The sequence below is a fragment of the Microcaecilia unicolor genome, chromosome 2 (genome assembly GCF_901765095.1).
Source record: "Microcaecilia unicolor chromosome 2, aMicUni1.1, whole genome shotgun sequence".
In the NCBI taxonomy this organism is placed as follows: Eukaryota; Metazoa; Chordata; class Amphibia; order Gymnophiona; family Siphonopidae; genus Microcaecilia; species Microcaecilia unicolor.
In genome coordinates this window covers 592,439,380-592,464,243 of record NC_044032.1, presented here as the reverse complement: position 1 = coordinate 592,464,243, position 24,864 = coordinate 592,439,380, and the positions used below count along the sequence as shown (strand labels likewise).

Sequence of the window (24,864 nt, the reverse complement as noted above, 5' to 3'; positions counted from 1 at the left end):
TCAGATTATGTTGAAAATTTAAAGGGAAACTGACCCCAAATTACCAACCTTCTTCCCATGTTATATCAAGAATACTATCTTCCTTTCAATGTTATTCAAAGAATACTATTACAAAAACGCCTTCCATTCCACCCGATTATTCAACTCCACTGGGGACAAGGATCCTAATCTGTAAATCCAATATTGCTCTCTTTGAATTAATTTTCGGTCTCTGTCCCCGCCACTTAGTGATTCAGGAATGTGATCAATTACCACGCACTTGAACTCTTCAAATTTATGTGATTTCTCTATGCTATGGGCAACCAGAGGAGCTTCTAGACACAGATGTGTCAGATTATATTTATGATCACTAAGTCTCTGCTTCAACGGCCGTGTAGTTTTTCCTACATATTAGCCCTCTCCTCAAGTCACTTCACTAGCTTCCTATCCATATCCACATACAGTTCAAACTCCTCTTATTGACCTATAAGTGCATTCACTCTGCAGTTCCGCAGTACCTCTCCACTCTCATCTCTCCCTACATTCCTCCCCGGGAACTCTGTTCACTGGGTAAATCTCTCTTATCTGCACCCTTCTCCTCCACCGCTAACTCCAGACTCCGTTCCTTTTATCTTATTGCACCATATGCCTGGAATAGACTTCCTCAGCCAGTACGTCAAGCTCCATCTCTGGCCGTCTTCAAATCTAAGCTAAAAGCCCACCTTTTTGATGCTGCTTTTAACTCCTAACCCTTATTCACTTTTTCAGAACCCTTATTTTATCATCCTCACTTTATTATTCCCTTATCTCTTGTTTGTCCTGTTTGTCTGTCCTAATTAGATTGTTTAGCCAGTCCAAAAAATGTTGCAGGTCATGTACCTGTACGTCCCATAGCATGACGACATCATCTATATATCTGTACCACTCTACTATATTTTGGGACCAAGGGTTACTCTTCAGCCTACAGCTCTCAAAATGGATCATATATAGACACGCTGTTGATGGAGCGCAAGTTGCGCCCATGGCCACTCCTCTGTTTTGTTGATAAAATTGATCCTTAAATAGAAAAAATTTGTTAAGGCAATAGTGGCCAATGTGATCAAAAATGAGGTTGGTACTTGATGGGGACGCGGTCTATTTATTCCAAGATTGATAAACAATCCTGTTGAGGAAGAGAGTGTACAGAGATGTCATGTCCAAGGTGACCATTAAAAATTGACGGTCTGTACTAGGGATGGCCTCTAGGATGTTCAAAAAAATGTGTAGTATCTTTCAAGTATGAATCGCTTTGTGGCACAAGCAGCTGTAAGAACCAATCAATATATTGGGATAGTGGTTCTAGTATCGAATCTATAGAAGCCACTATGGGTCTTCCGGGTGGAGTATCTTTATTTTTATGAATTTTTGGGGCGGTGTAAAACATAGGGACCAGCGGATGTTGTTTGTTTAAAAATGAAAATTCTTGCTGTGTTAAGAATCCCTCTTCCAAGCCAGCTTTACATGTTTCAAGGATCATCTGGCGAATTCCTCGGTAGGATCAGTTGTCAAAGGAATGTAAGTCAAGGTATCCGCTAATTGGCTTAGAATTTCTGCTTCGTAGTAAGTTCTGTCCAAAAGGACCAAAGCTCCTCCTTTATCCGCGCGCCAAATAATTATGTTGTCATCGTTTTTTAAAGATTTCAATGCCTCCCATTGATCTTTTGTAAGGTTATAATGATATTTATTCTTTTGTGTGATTTTTATCGTGTCTTCAATCACTAACTTTTTAAAGGCCGACAATAACGGATCCATTTGTCCTGGAGGGGTCCATTTTGATTTATTTTTCTTAATGGACCTATCTAATTGATCTTCCTTAGTGTCAAAATAAAGTTTTAAACTCAAAGTTCTGACAAATCTTTCAATATCAACTTGAAACTGGAAGAAGTCAAATGATTGACTGGGAACAAATGTTAACTCTTTGCTTAAGACTTCTTCCTCTTGATATAACATGGGAAGGAGGTTGGTAATTTGGGGTCAGCTTCCCTTTACATTTTCAACATAATTTATTTATTTGTTACACTTGTATCCCACATTTTCCCACCTATTTGCAGGCTCAATGTGGCTTACATAGTACCGTAAAGGCGTTCACCAAGTCCAATACAAGGTGATGTTGTGGCCGAACAAGGTTCATGTGTTTCAGACAAAATAAGGATCGAAGAGAGGAAGGGTTATGTAGTGTCCATTACGAGCTTTGGTTTTGCTGTGTTGCAGGGTTCAGGCTGTTGGGTTGGTAGGGTATGCCTTTTTGAACAGGTTGGTTTTTAGTGATTTCCTGAAGTTTAGATGGTCGTAGGTTGTTTTCACAGCTTTTGGCAGTGCATTCCATAGTTGTGTGCTTATATAGGAGAAGCAGGATGCATAAGTTGATTTCTATTTGAGTCCTTTGCAACTTGGGTATTGGAGGTTTAGATATGTTCGTGATGATCCAGATATGTTTCTGGTTGGTAGGTCTATGAGGTCTGTCATGTATCCTGGGGCTTCGCCGTAGATAATTTTATGGACCACGGTGCAAATTTTGAAGGTAATATGTTCTTTGATTGGGAGCCAATGCAGTTTTTCTCGGAGGGGTTTGGCACTTTTGAACAGAGTTTTACCAAATATGAGCCTGGCTGCTGTGTTTTGAGCGGTCTTATTGGTTAGATAAAGTTGGCGTCAATTTAAATCCTAGCCGTCATCTTAGCCCAGCCAATTGCGTACAAGGTAGAAGCTGCACAGCGTCAGGTATGTGTAAAGACCAATTGAGTGAAAGTCCGCAACTTTTCTATATATATCTTTTTCTCTCTGCAAAGATTTTAAAATACTGCTGTTTATTTAATTACAGAGTGTTGTAAGAAACTAAGGGTTCCTCTCCTTACGAAGCATCAAGCGAAATAGGAGCTCACCGTTGGGTGTACCCACTAGCTCAAGTGCAACAGCAGCTAAGTGTTTATTCATTTCTAAAGCATTAAATAAAGTACAAATAGTATTATAAATGAAAAATTAAAGAAAAAAAGAATGCAAAGGGTGAGGTTTTTGACTCATGACGATGCTCGCTAATCTATTTCACGAGTAAGTGCTAAGCAGTGCAGTCCACTATTGAAAATACAAGAAGTGGTTACCGGGTATCTGAAGTCTTTTCCTCTATTCCCTACAAATAATACAGAGACAAAACTACTTGTGAGTGTGGATATTGATCTATATTCATTAAGTGTGTACCAGGCTGTATTTGAATTAGTGGTATTAATAAGAAATCTATGGACGTAGTGGCTTCACCGAAGACTAAAATCAGCTTGTCAGCTCATCATTTCAATCATAACATCCAGTACCACATTTAATATTAGACAAGACTAACAACATCAAGCAACAAAACAATCTTCCAGTCTAAAATACAGAGATGAGACTGGGATGTAAAGGAGAGTAGGGTTCATCAAAGTCCAACCTGTTTGCATTGGCTTGTTTAGACACTTCCTCCAACCTTTTCAATTCTTTTCCCATGGCAACAGAATCTGGGAAATGGTGGAGATCTGCTGACTCACTGGGAACTCCGGGACATACACCAGGTGCAGGTGCAGGTGCAGTTTCTCTGTAAATAAACATGAAGAGCATCATTCATTACAGTCCTCCAAGTTAAGGAGAAGCACCAAGCCTGGACTCAGCTGTACCTGTGAGTGGGTTGCACCATCTGCTTTTCCATTTTCAATTTGGCTTCTCTCTCTTCAGCAGCTTTGATGTTTTCCTTCTGCTGTTGCATTTGGTCAAATATGGCATGATAATGTTCATACATTCCCCGGGCAAGCGCACCTCCTCCACCTCCAACTCCTCCACCATAAAAAGGAATCTGAGGTAAGAAAGAGGAGCTTAAAGATCATCATCTTTGCAAGAACTTTACAGTGTACATTAACTATGAGTGGCCCCAGAATTATCAATAACAAGCTGTCTGACTTTATGCACTTGCATTTTGTCATACTACATAATTTTCTAGTAAAGGTTTATACAACTTCATGGCAGACACTGGCCTAGAACCATGAAATCAGCCATGGGAAACAGACATTTCAACAGCCCATGGAAAATCAATACAAATTAAGCTGAATAAAGAAAATGTATTTCCCAAGAAGAAAATAAATGCCCGAAATTCCAGGTTGGTAGCCATACTGAGCAAACATGCTTAACTTAGTTCCGTACTTCTCCCCAACTTTCCCTCTGAGATTTGTGAGTTAGATAACTTATCTGAGGAAGGGACTTGGTTTCCATCTCCTTGATGCCATGATTGCTTAAATCAAAGGCGACTCCGATAAAGGAGATGTATGTGAACAAGGCCCAGAAGCCTACAGTGGGAGTAGAGTGTAAGCCTGCCAGAAGTGCAATGTCAGCAGCACCATGAATGGAGAAGGAAAGGGCAGAGGAGCCTGAGGAGCTGCAACTTAAGCTCCTATTGCGGGAGCTGTGGTCTGCCAAGGAGGATATTGCAGAAACAGTGATACTTCTTTGGGAGGAAAAGTATGCGGTGATTAACAAGAGGTTGGATACGATGGAAAGCAGGCTCCATGAAGTGGAAGTGGGGCAAGAGGAGTTTCGCGATCATGGTGCAACGCAGCAGAAATTACTGGAGTTGTCGTCAGAAAAGTTGGAGGACTTAGAGAACCGAAGCAGGAGGTCTAACCTATGAATTTTTGGCCTTCCTGAGGGCATGGAAGGTAATGGAACATTGTTTTACAGGTTCCCCGGTGCAACCAGCATATGAGATTGAGCTAACTCATAGGGAGCTACACCCAAAGCCAGACAGATGCTTGCCGCTGAGAGCCTTTATTTTAAGCTGTTGAGATTTCCTAAGGTGGACCATATCATCTGATTGGCGAGAAAACTTGCTCATAGGGAGCTACACCCAAAGCCAGACAGGTGCTTGCCGCTGAGAGCCTTTATTTTAAGCTGTTGAGATTTCCTAAGGTGGATCATATCATCTGATTGGCGAGAAAACTTGCTCATAGGGAGCTACACCCAAAGCCAGACAGGTGCTTGCCGCTGAGAGCCTTTATTTTAAGCTGTTGAGATTTCTTAAGGTGAATCATATCATCTGACTGGCGAGAAAGCAGAGGTGTTCTAATTGGGAAGTTTGAGTGTTCCCTGATTTAAGTATGAATACCATGAGGCGCTGTAAGGAGGTTTGGCAATATAAAAGGTTGTTGGTGGCTAGAAATCTACAAGCTGGAATTCACCATCCAACAAAGTTGGTGGTCCAACGGATGATAATTGTCAATGTCATTTTTTTCAGTCTGTGGTGGAAATGGAATCTTTTATTAAAACTTTGGACTATACAAAACAACAGAATAGCCAATTGGTAGGGGAGAAAAGGGACACTGTGAAAAGCACGGTACCACCACGCAAATCCACAATTCACGGACAGAGTTCGGCATTCAGGGGCATAATCGAAGGGTGCCCATCTTTCCCCAAAATCGGAAGATGGGCATCCTTCTCCCAGGGTCGCCCAAATCGGCATAATCGAAAGCCGATTTTGGGCGTCCTCAACTGCTTTCCGTCACGGGGATGACCACAGTTCACAGGGGCGTGTTGGCAGCGTAGCGAAGGCGGGATGGGGACGTGGTTAAGAGATGGGCATCCTCGGCCGATAATGGAAAAAAGAAGGGCGTCCCTGATGAGCATTTGGCCAACTTTACTTGGTCCATTTTTTTTCATGATGTAGATTGGAAGGTTCCATCGGCGGAATCGGAGAGAAGTAGACAGATCGTGGATGCTTTCCAAAGTGTTTTGCTCAGACAAATGGTGAAGGAACCCACGAGGGAGGGAGCAACGCTGGATCTGGTGCTCACAAATGGGGATAGCGTGTCAAATGTCCGAGTGGGTGCCCACCTGGGCAGCAGTGATCATCAAACGGTTTGGTTTGATATGACTGCTGTAGTGGAGGGCAGCCACTCAAAACTCAAAGTCCTGGATTTCAAGTGTGCTGACTTTACTAAAATGGGGGAATACCTGAGGAAGGAGCTGATGGGCTGGGAGGAAGTACAAGAAGTGGAAGGACAGTGGTCCAGGCTGAAAGAAGCTATAAATAGGGCCAAAAAACCTTTATGTAAGGAAAGTAAATAAAAGCAAGAGAAAAAGGAAACCGATATGGTTCTCCAAACAAGTGGCTGAGAAAATAAAGGCTAAAGAGTTGGCGTTCCAGAAATACACAAAAACTCAAGAACAGGAACACGGGAAGGAATACCAGAGGAAACTGAAAGTAGCCAAGAGAGAGATACGTCTGGCGAAAGCGCAAGCGGAAGAACAAATGGCTAGAAATGTAAGGAGGGGGTGACAAAAATTTCTTCAGGTATATTAGTGAAAGGAGAATGACTAAAAAGGGAATTGTGAGACTAAAAGATACAGCGAACCGCTATGTAGATAGTGATGAAGAAAAAGCAAATTTGCTAAATAGATACTTTTGTTCTATTTTCACAGAAGAAAATCCTGGAGCAGGACCACGATGGACTGGAAAAAGTACAAATGAAAATGGAGTGGATACAGCATCATTTACAGAAGAAAGTGTGTATGAACAACTTGTAAAGCTAAAGGTGGACAAAGCCATGGGACCGGACGGGATCCACCCCAGGATATTGAGGGAGCTCAGAGAGGTTCTGGCGGGTCCTCTTAAAGATTTGTTTAATAAATCCTTGGAGACGGGAGAGGTTCCGAGGGATTGGAGAATGGCGGAGGTGGTCCCTCTTCACAAAAGTGGTGATAGGGAAGTAGCTGGAAACTACAGGCCGGTAAGCCTCACTTCGGTTATTGGAAAAGTAATGGAAGCGATGCTGAAGGAAAGGATAGTGAATTTCCTGGAAGCCAATAAGTTGCAAGATCCCAGACAACATGGTTTTACCAAAGGGAAATCGTGCCAAACGAATCTCATTGAGTTTCTTGATTGGGTGACAGGAGAACTGAATCAGGGACGAGCTATAGACGTAATCTACTTAGATTTCAGCAAAGCTTTTGACACGGTTCCCCACAGGAGGCTTTTAAATAAACTGGATGGGCTGAAGATAGGACCTAAAGTGGTGAACTGGATTAGGAACTGGTTGACAGACAGACGCCAGAGGGTGGTGGTGAATGGAGTTATCTCGGAGGAGGGAAAGGTGAGTAGTGGAGTGCCTCAAGGATTGGTGCTGGGGCCGATTCTGTTCAATATATTTGTGAGTGACCTTGCCGAAGGGTTAGAAGGCAAAGTTTGCCTATTTGCGGATGATACTAAGATCTGTAACAGAGTGGACACCCCGGTGGGAGTGGAAAACATGAAAAAGGATCTGAAGAAGCTAGAACAATGGTCTAAGGTCTGGCAATTAAAATTCAATGCCAAGAAATGCAAAGTGATGCACTTAGGGAATAGAAATCCACGGGAGACATATGTGTTAGGTGGCGAGAGTCTGATAGGTACGGACGGGGAGAGGGATCTTGGGGTGATAGTATCTGAGGATTTGAAGGCGACGAAACAGTGTGACAAGGCGGTGGCTGTATCTAGAAGGTTGTTGGGCTGTATAGAGAGAGGTGTGACCAGCAGAAGAAAGGGAGTGTTGATGCCCCTGTATAAGTCGTTGGTGAGGCCCCATCTGGAGTATTGTGTTCAGTTTTGGAGGCCGTATCTTGCTAAGGATGTAAAAAGAATCGAAGTGGTGCAAAGAAAAGCTACGAGAATGGTATGGGATTTGCGTAACAAGATGTATGAGGAGAGACTTGCTGACCTGAATATGTATACCCTGGAGGAAAGGAGAAACAGGGGTGATATGATACAGACGTTCAAATATTTGAAAGGTATTAATCCGCAAACGAATCTTTTCCGGAGATACGAAGGCGGTAGAACAAGAAGACATGAAATGAGATTGAAGGGGGGCAGACTCAAGAAAAATGTCAGTAAGTATTTCTTCACGGAGAGAGTGGTGGATGCTTGGAATGCCCTCCCGCAGGAGGTGGTGGAGATGAAAACGGTAACGGAATTCAAACATGCGTGGGATAAACATAAAGGAATCCTGTTCAGAAGGAATGGATCCTCAGAAGCTTAACTGAGATTGGACAGCAGAGCCAGTAGTGGGAGACGGGGCTGGAGGTTGGGAGGCGGGGATAGTGCAGGGCAGACTTATACGGTCTGTGCCAGAGCCAGTGGTGGGAGGTGGGACTGGAGTTGGGAGGCAGGGATAGTGCTGGGCAGACTTATACGGTCTGTGCCAGAGCAGGTGGTGGGAGTCGGGGATAGTGCTGGGCAGACTTATACGGTCTGTGCCAGAGCCGGTGGTGGGAGACAGGGATAGTGCTGGGCAGACTTATACGGTCAGTGCCAGAGCCGGTGGTGGGAGGCGGGGATAGTGCTGGGCAGACTTATACGGTCTGTGCCAGAGCCGGTGGTTGGGAGGCGGGGCTGGTGGTTGGGAGGCGGGGATAGTGCTGGGCAGACTTATACGGTCTGTGCCCTGAAGAACACAGGTACAAATCAAAGTAGGGTATACACAAAAAGTAGCACACATGAGTTGTCTTGTTGGGCAGACTGGATGGACCGTGCAGGTCTTTTTCTGCCGTCATCTACTATGTTACGACCAAGTCTCGAAAAGGTGCCCGAACTGACCAGATGACCACCAGAGGGAATCGGGGATGACCTCTCCCCTTACTCCCCCCAGTGGTCACCAACCCCCTCCCACCCAAAAAAAAAAAACCTTAAAAAACATTTTTTTCAGCCTCTATGCCAGCCTTAACTGTCATACCCAGCTCCATCACAGCAGTATGCAGGTCCCACTTCAGGCAGGTGGAAGCAGCCCCCCCCCCCACACCTGTTACACTTGTGGTGGTAAATGTGAGCCATCCAAAACCCACCCGAAACCCACTGTACCCACATGTAGGTGCCCCCCTTCATCCCTAAGGGCTATGGTAGTGGTGTACAGTTGTGGGGAGTGGGTTTGGGTGGGTTTGGGGGGCTCAGCACTCAAGGTAAGGGAGCTATGCACCTGGGAGCAATTTGTGAAGTCCACTGCAGTGCCCCCTAGGGTGCCCGGTTGGTATCCTGGCATGTGAGGGGAACCAGTGCACTACGAATGCTGGCTCCTCCCACAACCAAATGCCTTGGATTTGGTTGTTTTTGAGATCGGCGTCCTCTGTTTCCATTATCGGCGAAAACCGAGGTTGACCATCTCTAAGGTTGACCTAAATGTTGAGATTTGGGCGTCCCCAACCGTATTATCGAAACAAAAGGTGGACACCCATCTTGTTTCGATAATACGGGATGCCCCGCCCATTCGCGGGGATGTCCTCAGAGATGGGCGCCCTTAGAGATGGTCGTCCCCGTTCGATTATGCCCCTTCTTTGTCTAAGCCTAAATTTCTTAAAATGCACATTCTGCAATCGTTGAGAGGATTCCGCTGGATGCAGAGATCTATGGAGGAGTCCCCAATTAAGAATCCTGTAAACAAAATTCCCATAAATAATGACAGTAAGCCTGGTAGAGGGGGAACAGTGGACCATTGGAAGAAGAGGAACTGGAAGACTGTTTAGAGGAAGTTTAATCTGAATGGAGCAAACAGAATGCCCCAGTACTGTCAAATATACGAGCTACAGGACATTGTCAATGCAACAGAGTAATATGGAATAACTGCATATGATACTATTTTTGAGAGTAAGATTTAGAATGTGTGAAGAGAAGAACAGCTGTATGATGTTTAGATAAGTAACTTGATGTTTCTGAATGGATGTAGTAGGGGGCGGAGTGGGAGAAAGGTGGGTCAGTTGGGGAAGTGGGTTGTTTTTTCTGATGAGTGTATATGTTTGAATAAGGAGGGGGAGGTGTGGGGTAAGGGAGGGGGTAATGGGTATTGTTGGTGTCTCCTGCTTTTGTCAGGTGGGGGAGGGTGAGGGAGGGTTGGAGAAGTGATGGGAATAAAGAGGCTAGGTATTCCATTATTGTACTGCATATTGGTTGTAATTGTCACGGTTGTGCCCAGGTTCCTGGCTCGCAGTCACCTCGGTCCCCCCGGGGTTTAGACCTGGGGAATGCTGCGAATTGATGGTTTACCATTTCCCGTATTCCAGAAGATATGCTGGTCCGGTCCGGATCTTCCAGCTCTCCAGATTCTTTTGGGAGTTTTTTGGAACCAAGCAGTATTCGTATTGGGGGAACTCCCTTGTGGGCTGCCTTTATTAACCACCTGGAAAGGTTCCTAGTTGCCTTGCAACAGAGGTCCTCAGAGGAGTTTCCTTTGGTGGAAATCATTTGCAGTGCTGCTGAGTTTTTCCTGTTTTAGGTTTTGACCCTGCTTGTTTGCTGACTTATTCTACTGACTGCTGCCTGCCCAGAACCGGCTTGTCTCCTGGCTTGCTCTGCTACCGGCGGCCTGCCCGGCTCCTGCTGGGTTCCTACTACTACTACTATTTAGCATTTCTATAGCACTACAAGGCGTATGCAGCACTGGAGCCTTTATCCTGTTGGTCCCTGCAGTTCTGCTTCCTGCCTTGCCCGGTAAGTCCTGCCGACCGACCGCACTCTGGGGCTCAACCCCAGCAGAACAGTGGTTAAGTGCAGGTGAAGTTTGGGCTATTTCCGGTCCAGTTGATTTCTGCCCATGCTGCCTCGGCGGCAGCCTTTGCCAGAGAGTTCAGACCCAGGGTGCCGGGAGGTCTGTTCTGCCTGTCCTGTGTTCGGATGATTCTCCTGCCGCTGCCGCTCCTCGGCAGTGGCCCAAGGGCTCACTAAACCTAGAAGCACCACTGAAGCGTGACAGTAATGTATTCTGGGCAGCATAATATTGCTACTTGGAACACGGGGTGGGGGGGGGGGGGGTAAAGCTATCAAAAGGAAAAGGGTCTTAAAGGATCTAAAAAATAATAAAGTGGACATTGTTCTGCTAAAGGAAATTAAATTATTTCCTATGGAGATGGAGAAATTGAAGAGAAGGGATTGAGGTTTGTGCACTTTTCTTCAGCGGACTAGCATAGAGGGGTGGCTATTATGATTCAGAAACATCTTCCTTTTGTTTTGTTGGATAAAGGAGGGGATGATCAAGATAGAACAGGCCAAGCGGATGGGGAACACGGAAGCAGAAACCTTGTTCAAAAGAGAGAGCAAAGAGAAGCTGATGCACTGTGAGTTATAACGCACGAGATAACGAGGAACCAGAGCTGCAGGAAACACCAGCAAAAACGTGGGCCCTGTTTGTTGGACAACTGGAAGACAGCTCGAGGAGAGCTTGGCAGCAGCATGTGACTGCACTCAGGGAGAACTGCTTCCTGTGAAGCTGAAAGAAAAACTACGGGACAGCTTAGAAGCAAATCCAGCAAGAAAGTCTTCAGACTGAGCTTCAGCACGGAATAGACCTTTCTCTGTTGCCTGATAGACCTCTGTTTCTTGCACAAAGGACCCAGATCAGCCGGCTGGGGGAGAGAGTGCTGCATGCCTTTCTGCCCAGCCCCTCTGAGCGGATACAGGCACTACAGATGAGGAACCCCTATCACCAGGACATGAGATTGTGCCTGAGGGGCCTCCCCACTAAAAAGATCCATCTGCAGGAACGATTACTCCCATTGCCGGGGAAGTCCTCCTCTGGGACAGAGGTTACCAGGTGGCTTGGCTGAAGAGGAGAATAGCGCCTGCACCCACGTTGGATGCTGGATGCCAGAAATGGGGAGAGACAAGACATTCTCGGTGGTACAAGAGTGGACACAGTAGTGGAGGAGCCGCATCGGAGCCCAAGAAAGGCGAGCAGTGTTGAAGCCCAAGCCTGAAGAGGAGCAGGACAACTACCCCCTTGAGGGGGGTACGCTCTTGCCAAGAGCAATGGAGAGCCCTGAAGGGGCATCAACACCAAAGGCAGAGCGGACTGGGTTCAGCACTCCTACAATTCAATCAATTAACCTGAAACTCGACTCGGGAAGATTAGTCTCGACAAATAGAACTATCCCATCGAACCACTTCAAGACGAATTCTATGGCAACAACCCAGAAACGGCTCCTGCACAAAGAAAGAATTTCTACTTGAAGAGCACCCACCCAGGGAAAAGCAACAATAAGATCACCTTCTCACTAGCATTAAAGGAACCAAAATCACAACGAACGCAGGAAAACTTCACAACAACAATAAAGGGGACAGGGATCACACCCAATGAAAAAAAATTACCTCTCCTTACATTAAAGGAACCAGGAACTTTTGACAGACCACTTCCTTTCTAAAATAACAAGGGCCAGGAAACAAAACAACTCCTTTCATACACGAAAGAGGCAAAATGCACATCACAAAGCTTCTATTAGGGCTTCTAATCACCATAGGTGCCCATGCCCTAACACACAGTGAAAATAATAGAATACCAATAATACGCAATATAAGAAACCATATAAGAATCGCTGACTCTTAACCAGACAGGGACCAAACAGAAGAGCAGGCTGACTTAAACAATGGAAATAACTCAACAAAGGAAGTACAGCAGAGGGCCAGAAAGGAATAAAAAAAAAATAAAAAATAAACATAAATGAGTGTCCAACAGTGAAAATTACCACAGTTGCTCTAACAGATGATAATTATCTATCAACACCAGTGGGATACATCAACACCAGATCAGTAGTAAAACAAACAATAAAAGACTAGATACTAGATGAAGACCTTGGAATGGCATTCCTAAACAAAACATGGATCCATGACAAGGAAGATCCAATTATCTTAGACCTATGTCCACCAGGCTACAGAGTCTTGCACTGGACCAGAAAAGGGAAAAGAGTTGGAGGTATTGAAATGATGTACAGATCCTTTTTCACAGTGGAAACCATGGCGGAATCCATAACTCCACAGATGGAAATCGCCTCAATCAGAATCAGGGATAAATCTCTATACAGCCAATTAAGCCGTATCCTAGTCTACAGGCCTCCAGGAAATTAGAAAGTGGCCCTCTCAAACACATGTGTAGCCAACACCAATGTAATGGTAATAGGAGACACCAAACTGGACCTAGAAGATCAGAACACAGACAACACCAAAAATTGTGAAGCATTCCTTCAGATTTGTGACTTCCAACATCCAAGTGACAACTCACATGAAAGCCCACGGCCTAGACTTACCAGCATACAGATTCTCTTCAGACAAAGACTTCAAGATACAGAACCTAAAATAGACAGAAACACCTTGGTCTGACCACTTCAGGCTGCACATGGCCCTATACTGGAGAGAACACAGGACCCAGCCAACACCAATAAGTTCACCAAGAAAGGGATCTAGGTGTCGTCGTTGAAGATACGTTGAAACCTTCTGCTCAGTGTGCTGCTGCAGCTAAGAAAGCAAACAGAATGTTAGGTATTATTAGGAAAGGAATGGAAAATAAAAATGAGGATGTTATAATGCCTTTGTATCGCTCCATGGTGCGACCACACCTCAAATCCTGTGTTCAATTCTGGTCGCCGCATCTCAAAAAAGAATTAGTGGAATTAGAAAAGGTGCAGAGAAGGGCAAAGAAAATGATAAAAGGGATGGGACGACTTCCCTATGAGGAAAGGCTAAAGTGGCTAGGGCTCTTCAGCTTGGAGAAAAGGCGGCTGAGGGGAGATATGATAGAGGTCTATAAAACAATGAGTGGAGTTGAACGGTTAGATGTGAAGTATCTGTTTACGCTTTCCAAAAGTAGGGCTGGGGAGGTGAGGATAGTGCTGGGCAGACTTATACAGTCTGTGCCTGTGCCAGAGCCGGTGGGTGGGAGGTGGGGCTGGTGGTTGGGAGGCGGGGATAGTGCGGGACAGACTTATACGGTCTGTGCCCTGAAGAGCATAGGTACAAATCAAAGTAGGGTATACACAAAAAGCAGCAAATATGAGTTATCTTGTTGGGCAGACTGGATGGACCGTGCAGGTCTTTTTCTGCCGTCATCTACTATGTTACTAGGACTAGGGGGCATGCGATGAAGCTACAATGTAGTAAATTTAAAACGAATCGGAGAAACTTTTTCTTCACTCAACGTGTAATTAAACTCTGGAATTTGTTGCCAGAGAATGTGGTAAAGGTGGTTAGCTTAGTGGAGTTTAAAAAAGGTTTGGACGGCTTCCTACTAGGAAAAGTGCATAGACCATTATTAAATGGACTTGGCGAAAATCCACTATTTCTGGGATAAGCAGTATAAAATGTTTTGTACGTTTTGGGATCTTGCCAGGTATTTGTGACCTGGATTGGCCACTGTTGGAAACAAGATGCTGGGCTTGATGGACCTTTGGTCTTTCCAAGTATTGCAATACTTATGTACTTATGCTAGTAATCTACCAACACTTAACCCAGTCCAGGTAACTGAATTGGATAAAATAACACCAATAGAGATTCAAAATGTTAAGGGGTTACCCTCACATAAATCACCTGGTCTAGATGGTCTTCTTAATGAGTTTTATAAGAAATTTGTTTTAGAACTTGTGCCATTGCTTACAGATTTACTTAACCAGATTAGAACTGGAGGGCTCCTATCCCCTTCAATGATGGAAGCCTGGATTGCAATAATACCAAAATCAGATAAAGACCACACTGAATGTGCCTCATATCGCCCTATATCCATCTTGAATGCTGACGTTGAAATCTTAGCAAATGTTTTAGCAAATCGCCTAACAGCTATCTTGCCAACTCTTATACAGCCAGACCAGGTGGGTTTTGTGCCCCCGAGACAAGCCATGGGCAACATTAGACGAGTGGTGGATTTAATGTACTTGACTAGGAGAGATTGGGTGCCGATATGCCTTCTTGGTCTGGACGTGGATAAGGCCTTTGATAGGGTGCACTGGCCTTTTCTGTATCGAGTTCTGAAAGAGTTTGGGATAGGGCTCTTGTTCTGTGTATTAGGGCTTTTTATAGCTCCCCTAAGGCCTGTGTGTGAATTAACGGGGGGAATTCTGAGATGTTTACATTGCAGAGAGGTACTCGCCAGGGGTGCCCACTGTCCCCACTGCTTTTTGCAATGGCTATAGAGCCCTTTGCGGCACACGTATGTGTGAACCCAGATATATCAGGTGTTTGCATAGGGGAGAGAGAGAGCATAAAATGGCACTCTTTGCTGATGATGCGTTGTTAACTGTAAAGCGTCCGGACACCTCATTCCCAAATCTCCTGCGCACTCTTTCTATTTAGCAAGATCATATAATGCGTTTCATATGGGCTGTAGTGAACTTCTGCCTGTTGACAAGTGTTGTAAAAAAAAAAAAAGACGGCTTTAAAAAACAAGCAGGGAGTGAACATTTAAAAAGGTAATCGTTTAAGGACAGGGAAAAACAAACTGCGCATGCTCTTCCGGGACTGCAGGAGGTGGTGTCGGATGAATGACATCACTTCCTGTCAGGTGACTTATCCAAAATGGCAGTGAGTAATGCAAAATAGGAAGTGCCCATTGGGTCACTGCCATCTTGAAAACAAGGCGTAACCTGGGCAGTTATGTCACTACCTGTGACATCATTAAAGGGGCAGGGGACGGTTCTGCCTGATTTGGTTCATCCAGACTAAGTGGGTATTGTCCCTAAGACAAGCAGTTGACAACATAAGCATGGAGCAACTCCCGCATTCCTGTTTGGAATTGATGTGGAAAAGGTCTTTGATAGGGTCCATTGAGATTGCCTTGATAGTGTTTTGACTAAAGTTGGGATGGGGGATATTTAGAAGCTGGGAGCAAGGGTTTTACTCTACCTCCAAGGCATGTGTGAGGGTTAATGGGGGCTACTCCACTATGTTTCCACTCACTAGGGGCCCTAGGCAAGGATACCCCTTGTCCTCCCCCCTTCTCATTGCCCATGTCATGGAACCTCTAGCATCAGCTATTAGGACTAATCTTGAAATTAAGAGGTTTAAAGTAGGCGATCGGGAATTTAAAATCAGTCTTTTTGCAGATGATCATCTGCTTCTGTTTGATTTCTCCTATTATCACCCTTCTAAAATTTAATAGCTGAACTTGAAGCTCACTCTCAAGGTCACTGGGTTCAACGTAAAAATGGGAAAGACTAAAACTTATCTTACAATGCATAATATTATCTTACAAACCATTCTTTCCTTTTTGCTGGGTGAAAGACAGTCTAAAATAACTTGGGGTCTGGTTGACAACATAATATGGGAGACCTTTTGAAGCTAACTGTGTAAAATTACTTAAGGCAGGAGGGGCTTAACAATTGCTTGGTTCAGTAGGATATCCACTGTTAAAATTAATACTTTGCCCCGACTTCTCTACCTTTTTCAAGTCTTGCCTAAATAGCAAAACTAAGGTCAGAAGAATAAAGAAGACAGAGCAAACAGCTCCAAAAATCAGTACTCATGGCCTACCTTAAGATCACCACTTCCACTTGAACCAATCACATTTCTCCATCCTTGTTCTCTAGCTTTATTGATGCGATCCATCTGAGAAACAAATGAATAGATTTGAAGTTGCAAGATAGTGGCAAGCACCACTTAAAACTAACTAAATGAAACACAGAATTCAGTGTTTCTCCTTTCAGCATAAGTTGCACTAATAAATGTTAATAAAATACAGCAATGAACTAGGTGTGATACTTCTATATGGCTTTTCTGAATTAAAAGTAAAAAAAAAAAGGAAGTGCAGAAAACCAGTTGTCATGAAGGGTCATACAGTTCAATAGTAGCTGAGAGTAGCAAAATCAGCACCATAATTTGCTCATATGTGTGAACAAAATACATAAACAGAGATAATTTCATGGTAAATGATTTTGAGGCCCATCAGTTTGCCCATTCTCCCTTCCAAACACTCTTTAGAGGCTATTCCATGATTTCATAACCCTTTCTTTGAAGAAATTCTCTCTTAAATTACCATCTCCAATCATGACCCCTCAGTTCTACAAATTTATGTCCACCAAGCATGTGGAAATACTCAGCTCTATATCACACCCTTCCACTCCCTCTTCTCTTCCGGAACTTAAATATTGAGCCCTCAGTATGCTCCTAACAAAATTATGACCTAAACTGGCTTCTCTGAAAATTTACTAGGTAGGGCTGAGGGCCTAAATTTTCTCCCAAAATTTCGCTAAACTTCTAAATTAGGAGCACAAAAGGTGGGTGGCAACAGGGGCTGTTTAGGATGGGGAATAAAGTTAGGAGCTTAGCGCTGATTTTCAGCAGTACGATCAAATCTAGGCAAACGAAAAGCAGGTCTAAATTTATAAATGTAACTTTCAAGCTCCTAAATTAAGTTATGTTATAAAATTCTTGTACTCCGATAAATTCCAAATGTATTCTAAGTGGATAAGAACAATATAAGTCCTACACAAAGGAGAATTACAACACTCCATCACTTTTATATTTTAAAAAAATAATCAATAATTGCGTACTTTTTACAATCAATCCTGCAAGGATTTTTCTTTAAAAACATGAGTTTTAAGAACCTTTCGAAAGGAAAAATATATCTTAATTTGCTAAATACTCAAAGGCAATGAATTCCAAACCTTCACACCCTGGTATAGATATGAAGATTCTAAAAAAGATTTGTACAGTATATACTTTACAGATGGATAATTTAACTTCAAGCACCATTCTTTACATGTTGAGCAAAAAGCAGAAGGAAAATCCAGGTAATAAATGGTTGGAATTATCACCATATAAAAATGTAAAAATCAGATATGCCAATTTAAACTTTATCCTCATATCAACGGACAGCCAATGTAACTCTTGCAAAAGTAGTGTGGCCCTCTCAAACCTGCCTAACTCAAGGATCAATCTTGCTGCTGTATCCTGCAAAACCTGCAAATTATTGATCAATTCACATGTAATTCCTCCATATAAAGAATTACAATAATCTAAGGCCCTGTTTACTAAGGTGCACTAGCCATTTTAGCATGTGCTGTGTAGGCACCCATAGAAATATTGTGGGCACTTACACAGTGCGCGCTAAAAATGCTAACATGCCTCTAAGTGCAGCTTAGTAAACAGGGCCCTAAATAAGAAATTAAAATAGCCTGAGCTAAACATTTTTCTTTTTAATTTTATATGCATTACAGTGATATCAGTTCAAATAATATCCATATTGGCAATAGTAAGAAAAAAGAGAAAACAACAAGGAAAAGAAAGCCAAAGACAATCGTCCACAAACAAAGAAAATACAATCCAAGAATATAGAAAATATAAATTAAAAAATTATAAACCGTCCAAACCCAGCCAGCCCATCCTTACTTACAGTGGCATCTAAACTGAGAGAGAATTAAACAAACTTCAACATCTTCTCTAGCCTCTAAGAACTCAATGAGCTGTTTAGGATCAAAAAAGAGAAAAGACGTCCCCTGAAATATTACCATACATAAATAAGGAAATTTCAACAAGAAACTTGCCCCAAGAGCCAAAGTCCTGGGATACAATGCCAAAAATGCTTGGCACTGCTTTTGTGTAAATTTAGACAAATCAGGAAATATACGAACTTTTGATCCCAAAAAAGACTCATTCATATGTCTGAAGTAAAGACACATAACATTGTTGTGGTTCATCTCAAGCGCAAAAGAAACTATCACAGTAGTTTTGTGAGATAACATCCAAGGATGGCTCAAGAAAACCTGTAAGATCATAAATGGGCTTCTCCAAGCTCTGTTGTTCTTCAACAGATCTTGACTTAACTAATGTCAGATACTATGCACGAATTATAGGCGGTAAAGACTCAGATGGAATATGCAGTATTTCAATACAATATTTCATTACCATATCCACAGGCGCTACCACAGGAGAACTGGGAAATTTTTTTAAAAACGCAAGTTGTTCTGTCATAGCATTTTTTCTAGATATTTAATTTTCCTATAAGAACTGTCTCTGGTCAAAACTTGGGTAACTTGCTGTAGATCACAAACTTTCCCATCCAGTTTACTCATCTTGCTGTTTAACTGAGTGACCTTCTGCACTTTCTTCTCAATAGTCTAAAAAATTAGTCATATCTTGCTGAAGGTTTTGCGAAGAGATTCTAATTGAAATATTTAAGTCATGCAAAGCCTCCCACAGTACCTCTAGGGTAATGGACCACTGATCTCTCCAAGTCTCTCAGCTCGCAGGAAGGCCCCTATGCTCCCACAGGCGTTGGTTCCCTCTCTGAAGCTAAAGTCTGCAGGAGCTCATTTAACAGGGTGGAAACCACCAAAGGAAGGCAAAGCAACTGAAAGAAGCCAAGAGAGAGGTACGTCTGGCGAAGGCGCAAGCGGAAGAACTAATGGCTAGAAATGTAAGGAGGGGAGACAAAAACTTCTTCAGGTATATTAGTGACAGGAGAAAGACTATAAAGGGAATTGTGAGACTAAAAGATACAACAAAACGCTATGTAGAAAATGATGAATAAAAAGCCAATTTGCTAAATAGATACTTTTGTTCTGTTTTCACTGAAGAAAACCCTGGGGAAGGACCGAGAGGGACTGGCAAAAGTACACCTGAGAATGAGGTGGATAGAGCGCCGTTCACAGAAGAGAGTGTGTATCAACAACTTGGAAAGCTAAAGGTGGACAAAGCCATGGGGCCGGACGGGATCCACCCCAGAATACTGAGGGAGCTCAGAGAGGTTCTGGCGGGTCCTCTTAAAGACTTGTTTAATTAATCCTTGGAGACGGGAGAGGTTCCGAGGGATTGGAGAACGGCGGAGGTGGTCCCTCTTTACAAAAGTGGGGATAGGGAAGAAGCTGGAAACTACAGGCCGGTAAGCCTCACTTCAGTTATTGGAAAAGTAATGGAAGCGATGCTGAAGGAAAGGATAGTGAATTTCCTGGAAGCCAATAAGTTGCAAGATCCGAGACAACATGGTTTCACCAAAGGGAAATCGTGCCAAACGAATCTCATTGAATTCTTTGACTGGGTGACAGGAGAATTAAATCAAGGACGTGCTATGGACGTCATCTACTTAGATTTCAGCGAGGCTTTTGACACGGTTCCCCACAGGAGGCTCTTTAATAAACTAGACGGCCTGAAGATAGGACCCGAAGTGGTGAACTGGATTAGGAACTGGTTGACGGACAGACGCCAGAGGGTGGTGGTGAATGGAGTTCGCTCGAAGGAGGGAAAGGTGAGTAGTGGAGTGCCTCAGGGATCGGTGCTGGGGCCCATTCTGTTCAATATATTTGTGAGTGACATTGCCGAAGGGTTACAAAGTAAAGTTTGCCTTTTTGCGGATGACACCAAGATTTCCAACAGAGTGGACACCCCGGAGGGAGTGGAAAACATGAAAAAAGATCTGAAGAAGCTAGAAGAATGGTCTAACGTTTGGCAATTAAAATTCAATGCGAAGAAATGCAAAGTGATGCACTTAGGGAGTAGAAATCCAAGGGAGACGTATGTGTTAGGCGGGGAGAGTCTGATAGGCACGGACGGGGAGAGGGACCTTGGGGTGATAGTATCTGAGGACCTGAAGGCGACGAAACAGTGTGACAAGGCGGTGGCCGTAGCTAGAAGATTGCTAGGCTGTATAGAGAGAGGAGTGACCAGCAGAAGAAAGGAGGTTTTAATGCCCCTGTATAAGACGTTGATGAGGCCCCACCTGGAGTATTGTGTTCAGTTTTGGAGGCCATATCTTGCGAAGGATGTTAAAAAAATGGAAGCGGTGCAAAGAAAAGCTACGAGGATGGTATGGGATTTACGTTCCAAGACGTATGAAGAGACGCTTGCTGACCTGAACATGTACACCCTGGAGGAAAGGAGGAACAGGGGTGATATGATACAGACGTTCAAATATTTGAAAGGTATTAATCCGCAAACGAATCTTTTCCGGAGATGGGAAGGTGGTAGAACGAGAGGACATAAAATGAGATTGAAGGGGAGCAGACTCAGGAAAGATATCAGGAAGTATTTTTTCACGGAGAGGGTGGTGGATGCTTGGAATGCCCTCCCGCGGGAGGTGGAGGAGATGAAAACGGTAACGGAGTTCAAACATGCGTGGGATATGCATAGAGGAATCCTGTGCAGAAGGAATGGATCCTCAGAAGCTTAGCTGAAATTGGGTGGCGGAGCAGGTGGGGGGTAGAGGGGGTGGTGGTTGGGAGGCGAGGATAGGGGAGGGCAGACTTATACGGTCTGTACCAGAGCCGGTGATGGGAGGCGGGACTGGTGGTTGGGAGGCGGGAAATACTGCTGGGCAGACTTATATGGTCTGTGCCCTGAAAAGGACAGGTACAAATTCAAGGTAAGGTATACACATATGAGTTTGTCTTGGGCAGACTGGATGGACCATGCAGGTCTTTTTCTGCCGTCATCTACTATGTTACTATGTTACTAACATGTCAACTCCCTTCTTCAAGCCGCTGTTCTACCTCAGCAGTGGCACTTCCAGGCCGAGAGGGTGCAGCCTGGAGTTCAGGGCTCAAAGATGCCCTCTCCCCACTGCTGCCTGAATCCAATATGCTAGATTGGTTGGAAGACCGAGCTAGAGGAGTTCCAGCAAATGCCTGAAAACCTTGAGAGACTGGCACAAAGACGGCGGCAGACCAGGTTTACCGTGAGCTGCCTAGGCTGCAACATTCCTCTTGCCCATCAGAGAAATGACAAGAACGACTGAGTGTAGGACCTCGAGGGAGCAGAGCTGCTTATAGTGTGTACCTCTCGGACACCATCTTGACAGTGACTTGAGCTATATTTCTGAAACTACAAGGAGATAGAACTGAGTATATTGCACACAGTTTTCTTAATATAAAAAAAGAACTTTTTAACCGAGGCATTTACTTGTAATTCAAACAATAACTTTGAATCTAAAATGACCCCCAATACCTTAGAATGAGCATCTCTCTCAACTCTAGATCCAAATGTTTCACAGGAAACAGATCATATGCTCCAAACCATACTATTTTCATCGGCCAAAAATCAAGAATGAAAACCCAGCTTTAGAAAATTCTCCTTTGCCCAACAATCTGTCTCTTAGCTATTACATCTTTTATCAATCCCAAAGTATCTTCAAATTTCTCCAATGCTGTACACAGTAAAAAGATATTGTCCGCATATGAGAGAACCATTACTCCTAATGTTGACAATGCATCTCCCATCTTACTTAAATAAATATTGAACACAGTTGGTTAGAGGGGGGAACCTTGAGGGCCATCACAAACTGCTTGCTACTCCAATGATGTATTATCTCCCTTCCTTACCCTATACGATCCCTTTTGCACTTAATCTGCTCAATTAACTGCCCATGATCAACTGCATGGAAAGTCGCTGAGACATCAAACTGTAGCAAAATCATTTGTTTCCCTCTACTTAAGGATAATTTTAATTCTGTTACCATTTCTAACAATAGCACTTCTCTAATATGAAATGATCTAAAGCCATGTTGTGAGACATGTAAAAGATCAACCTCTGATACGAGGTCATTAAGTTGAATTCCCACAACAAATTCTAAAAGTTTTGCAAGCCATAAAATGCTAGCAACTGGCCTAATATTCTGCACTTTAGATAAATCTGCTCCCATTGATTAGCGTCAAATCTGAAGGATAAACTCCATTACCTAAGACTGTGTTTACAAACTCTGCTATCCAAATGACAATATTCAAAGGCACATCCTTTAGTAAAAATGAGGAACAAACATCTAAAAATCTTTTCTTTGATAAACTCTTCAAATAAATATGTATGGTATCTACTGTCATTGTAAAAAATTGATCTCCATATACAAGTTTGTCTTCCTTCACTTTCATCTGAACTGATTAAGGACTCTGCTTATGTATCAAAAAACCTTGCCTTATATTATCAATCTTACTCCCCGTTTACTAAGTTGTGCTTACGCCGACAGAGCCCATTCACTTTGATTGGGCTGTGTCAGCATTGCCACACAGCTTAGTAAACAGGAAAGTTAGTTTGAAAAAATTTAGCCAGTTCATCTGCATTAGGCTGCATATCTGATGGAATCATTTGAACACTATCAGTAGATATTAACGAATTAAATATCTGGAAAAGACATTTTAAAAATTATTTGCTTCAGTTACAGCTTTTTCGTAATAAACCTTTTTTGCCTCTAAGATAGCTTTTTTTTATATGACTTAGGGGTTTGTTTACTAAGCCGCACTAGCGGCTTCCCCATGGCATTGCCAACACAGCCATTCAAAATGAATGGGCTGTGTCAGCACTAGCGCACAGTCAGCTGCACTAGCAGAAAAGTAAACCCCAGTGTTAATCTCCTGCCTCCATTCTATATAGCTATCCTGATCTTTCGTCTTATGCAAAATTCTTTCTAGTCTCCTACAACTCTTCTTAAGTAAAGCCAAGGTTTCTATAAACCAAGAATTCTCTTTGATCCGATTCCTTACTGTTTTGAATGGTGCTAAATCATCCAAAGTGGAGGTCACCGCCTTATTCCAACTCTGCAATTGTTGATCTGGTTGACCTGTCTCTAGATCCAATTCATTTTTCATCCTCTGCCAAAAGGCCCCAGCATCAACTTTCTTCTATTTAGTACTAATTCCAGACACTAACTTCTGTTTAGAATTCCTAAATGATCTTAAATAAAAATACAGAACACAATGATCTGTCCAGATCACCTGCTCCTATGATTGATGACCCACCAAATCAGTTTCTCCTACTATATTAGAGTAAGCTAAAAAATCTAAAATATGACCATCTTTATGTGTTGCTTTATCCTGATCCATCTCCAAATCAAGCTGTTTCAGAAAATCTAAAAATTGTCTAATGGTTTAAGCATTCTGGTTCTGTCCAAATTGACTGCAATGAAGCATGGATGCTTAGCTGCTTTTTCTAAAGTTAAGTTTGGCGTGTTTATGAAACATGGAGATCCACTTCAAGTCCAAGATCTCAATCTTAACTGTTTTTGGTGCACTCCTGTGAGGGGTTTGGATGATGGTAAATTGGGGGGGGGGGGGGGGGAATTGTTGGTTGTTGACTTTCTTATTGTTTGTTATATTGCTCTTGCTTTTTAATGCTTGCATCTTTTCGCAATAAAAATTTGAAAACCAGAAAAAAAAGAATCATTCTGGTTCTCTAAATGAATATTCACATCTCCTAAAATAATCCAGCTCTTAAATACTAAAGCATAATGAGCTATAATTTCAAAGAGTTTATCTTTAATTGAACTCCATCTCCCAAGAGCTCTACAAATTAATATCCCTAAATTATCCTTTATAAAAGAAACAGAAAGTTTACAAACCATTACTTCTAATCTTGGTTCTACTAATTTTTCTAATAATCTAAGCATTAAAAAAATATTTATAAACAATAGGAACTCCCCCCCTTTCCTATCTTGTCTTGGGCAATGCAACATTTTATAACCTAATGGGCATAATTCCAAGACATATGGCGAGTTAAGATCTGGCAACCATGTCTCCGTTATAAAAGTCAAGCCAACCTGCCAGCACTAATCAAAAAAAAAAATTCAGCTAATCAAATCTCTAATTAAAAAAAAAAAATTCAGCTGAAAAACACAGGCGCCAAAATTTGGCTAAAAATAGGGGACACATTTAGGAGCCTAACTTAAGTGCATACATGTACAGGAGCTCAGCTTTTTTTATACCAAGCCCTGAGATCTCACTTCATAAGGCATGTGGTACAGAAATTTGCCATTCTAGCAGTCTCCCCTACTAGAAATGCAACCTTTAGAAGTAGGTACAGTGAAACCTTGGTTTTCGTCGATAATTCGTCCGAAAATAATCGACGAAAACCAAAAACGACGAAAACCGAGGCAATTTATTTCAAATTCTTTTAAATGAATAAAAAGACTAATCCTATTATATAAATGATGATGCGGCACGTCACACAACGCTTCAGATATCATAACAGGCTGTAACAGCGCCAACAAGCTACTAAAGGCAAATCAGCGCCCCGATCAAGAGGACTCCGGATTCCCCTGCCCCGCTTACCTCCGCCTACCTCCCAGTGCACGTCCCCAACCAGCAACTACTTACAACGCACCACATCCGCAAATCGCTATCCCATCCTGCCCTCACAAATCT

General features: G+C 43.0%; 1 protein-coding gene across 4 annotated transcripts in view; it reads right to left on the bottom strand.

Moving 5' to 3' along the window:
• The window catches only part of NEK1 (NIMA related kinase 1), a 335,744-nt gene that overhangs the window by 156,833 nt on the left and 154,047 nt on the right, over positions 1 to 24,864 (bottom strand). For all 4 annotated transcript variants that reach the window (XM_030191560.1, XM_030191562.1, XM_030191561.1 and 1 more), the window contains 3 exons: positions 16,277 to 16,351; positions 3,660 to 3,835; positions 3,437 to 3,580 (listed from right to left, as the gene is read on the bottom strand). In XM_030191560.1, coding sequence (XP_030047420.1) covers positions 3,437 to 3,580; positions 3,660 to 3,835; positions 16,277 to 16,351 — 395 coding nt within the window. The remainder of the gene's footprint in view (positions 1 to 3,436; positions 3,581 to 3,659; positions 3,836 to 16,276; positions 16,352 to 24,864) is intronic.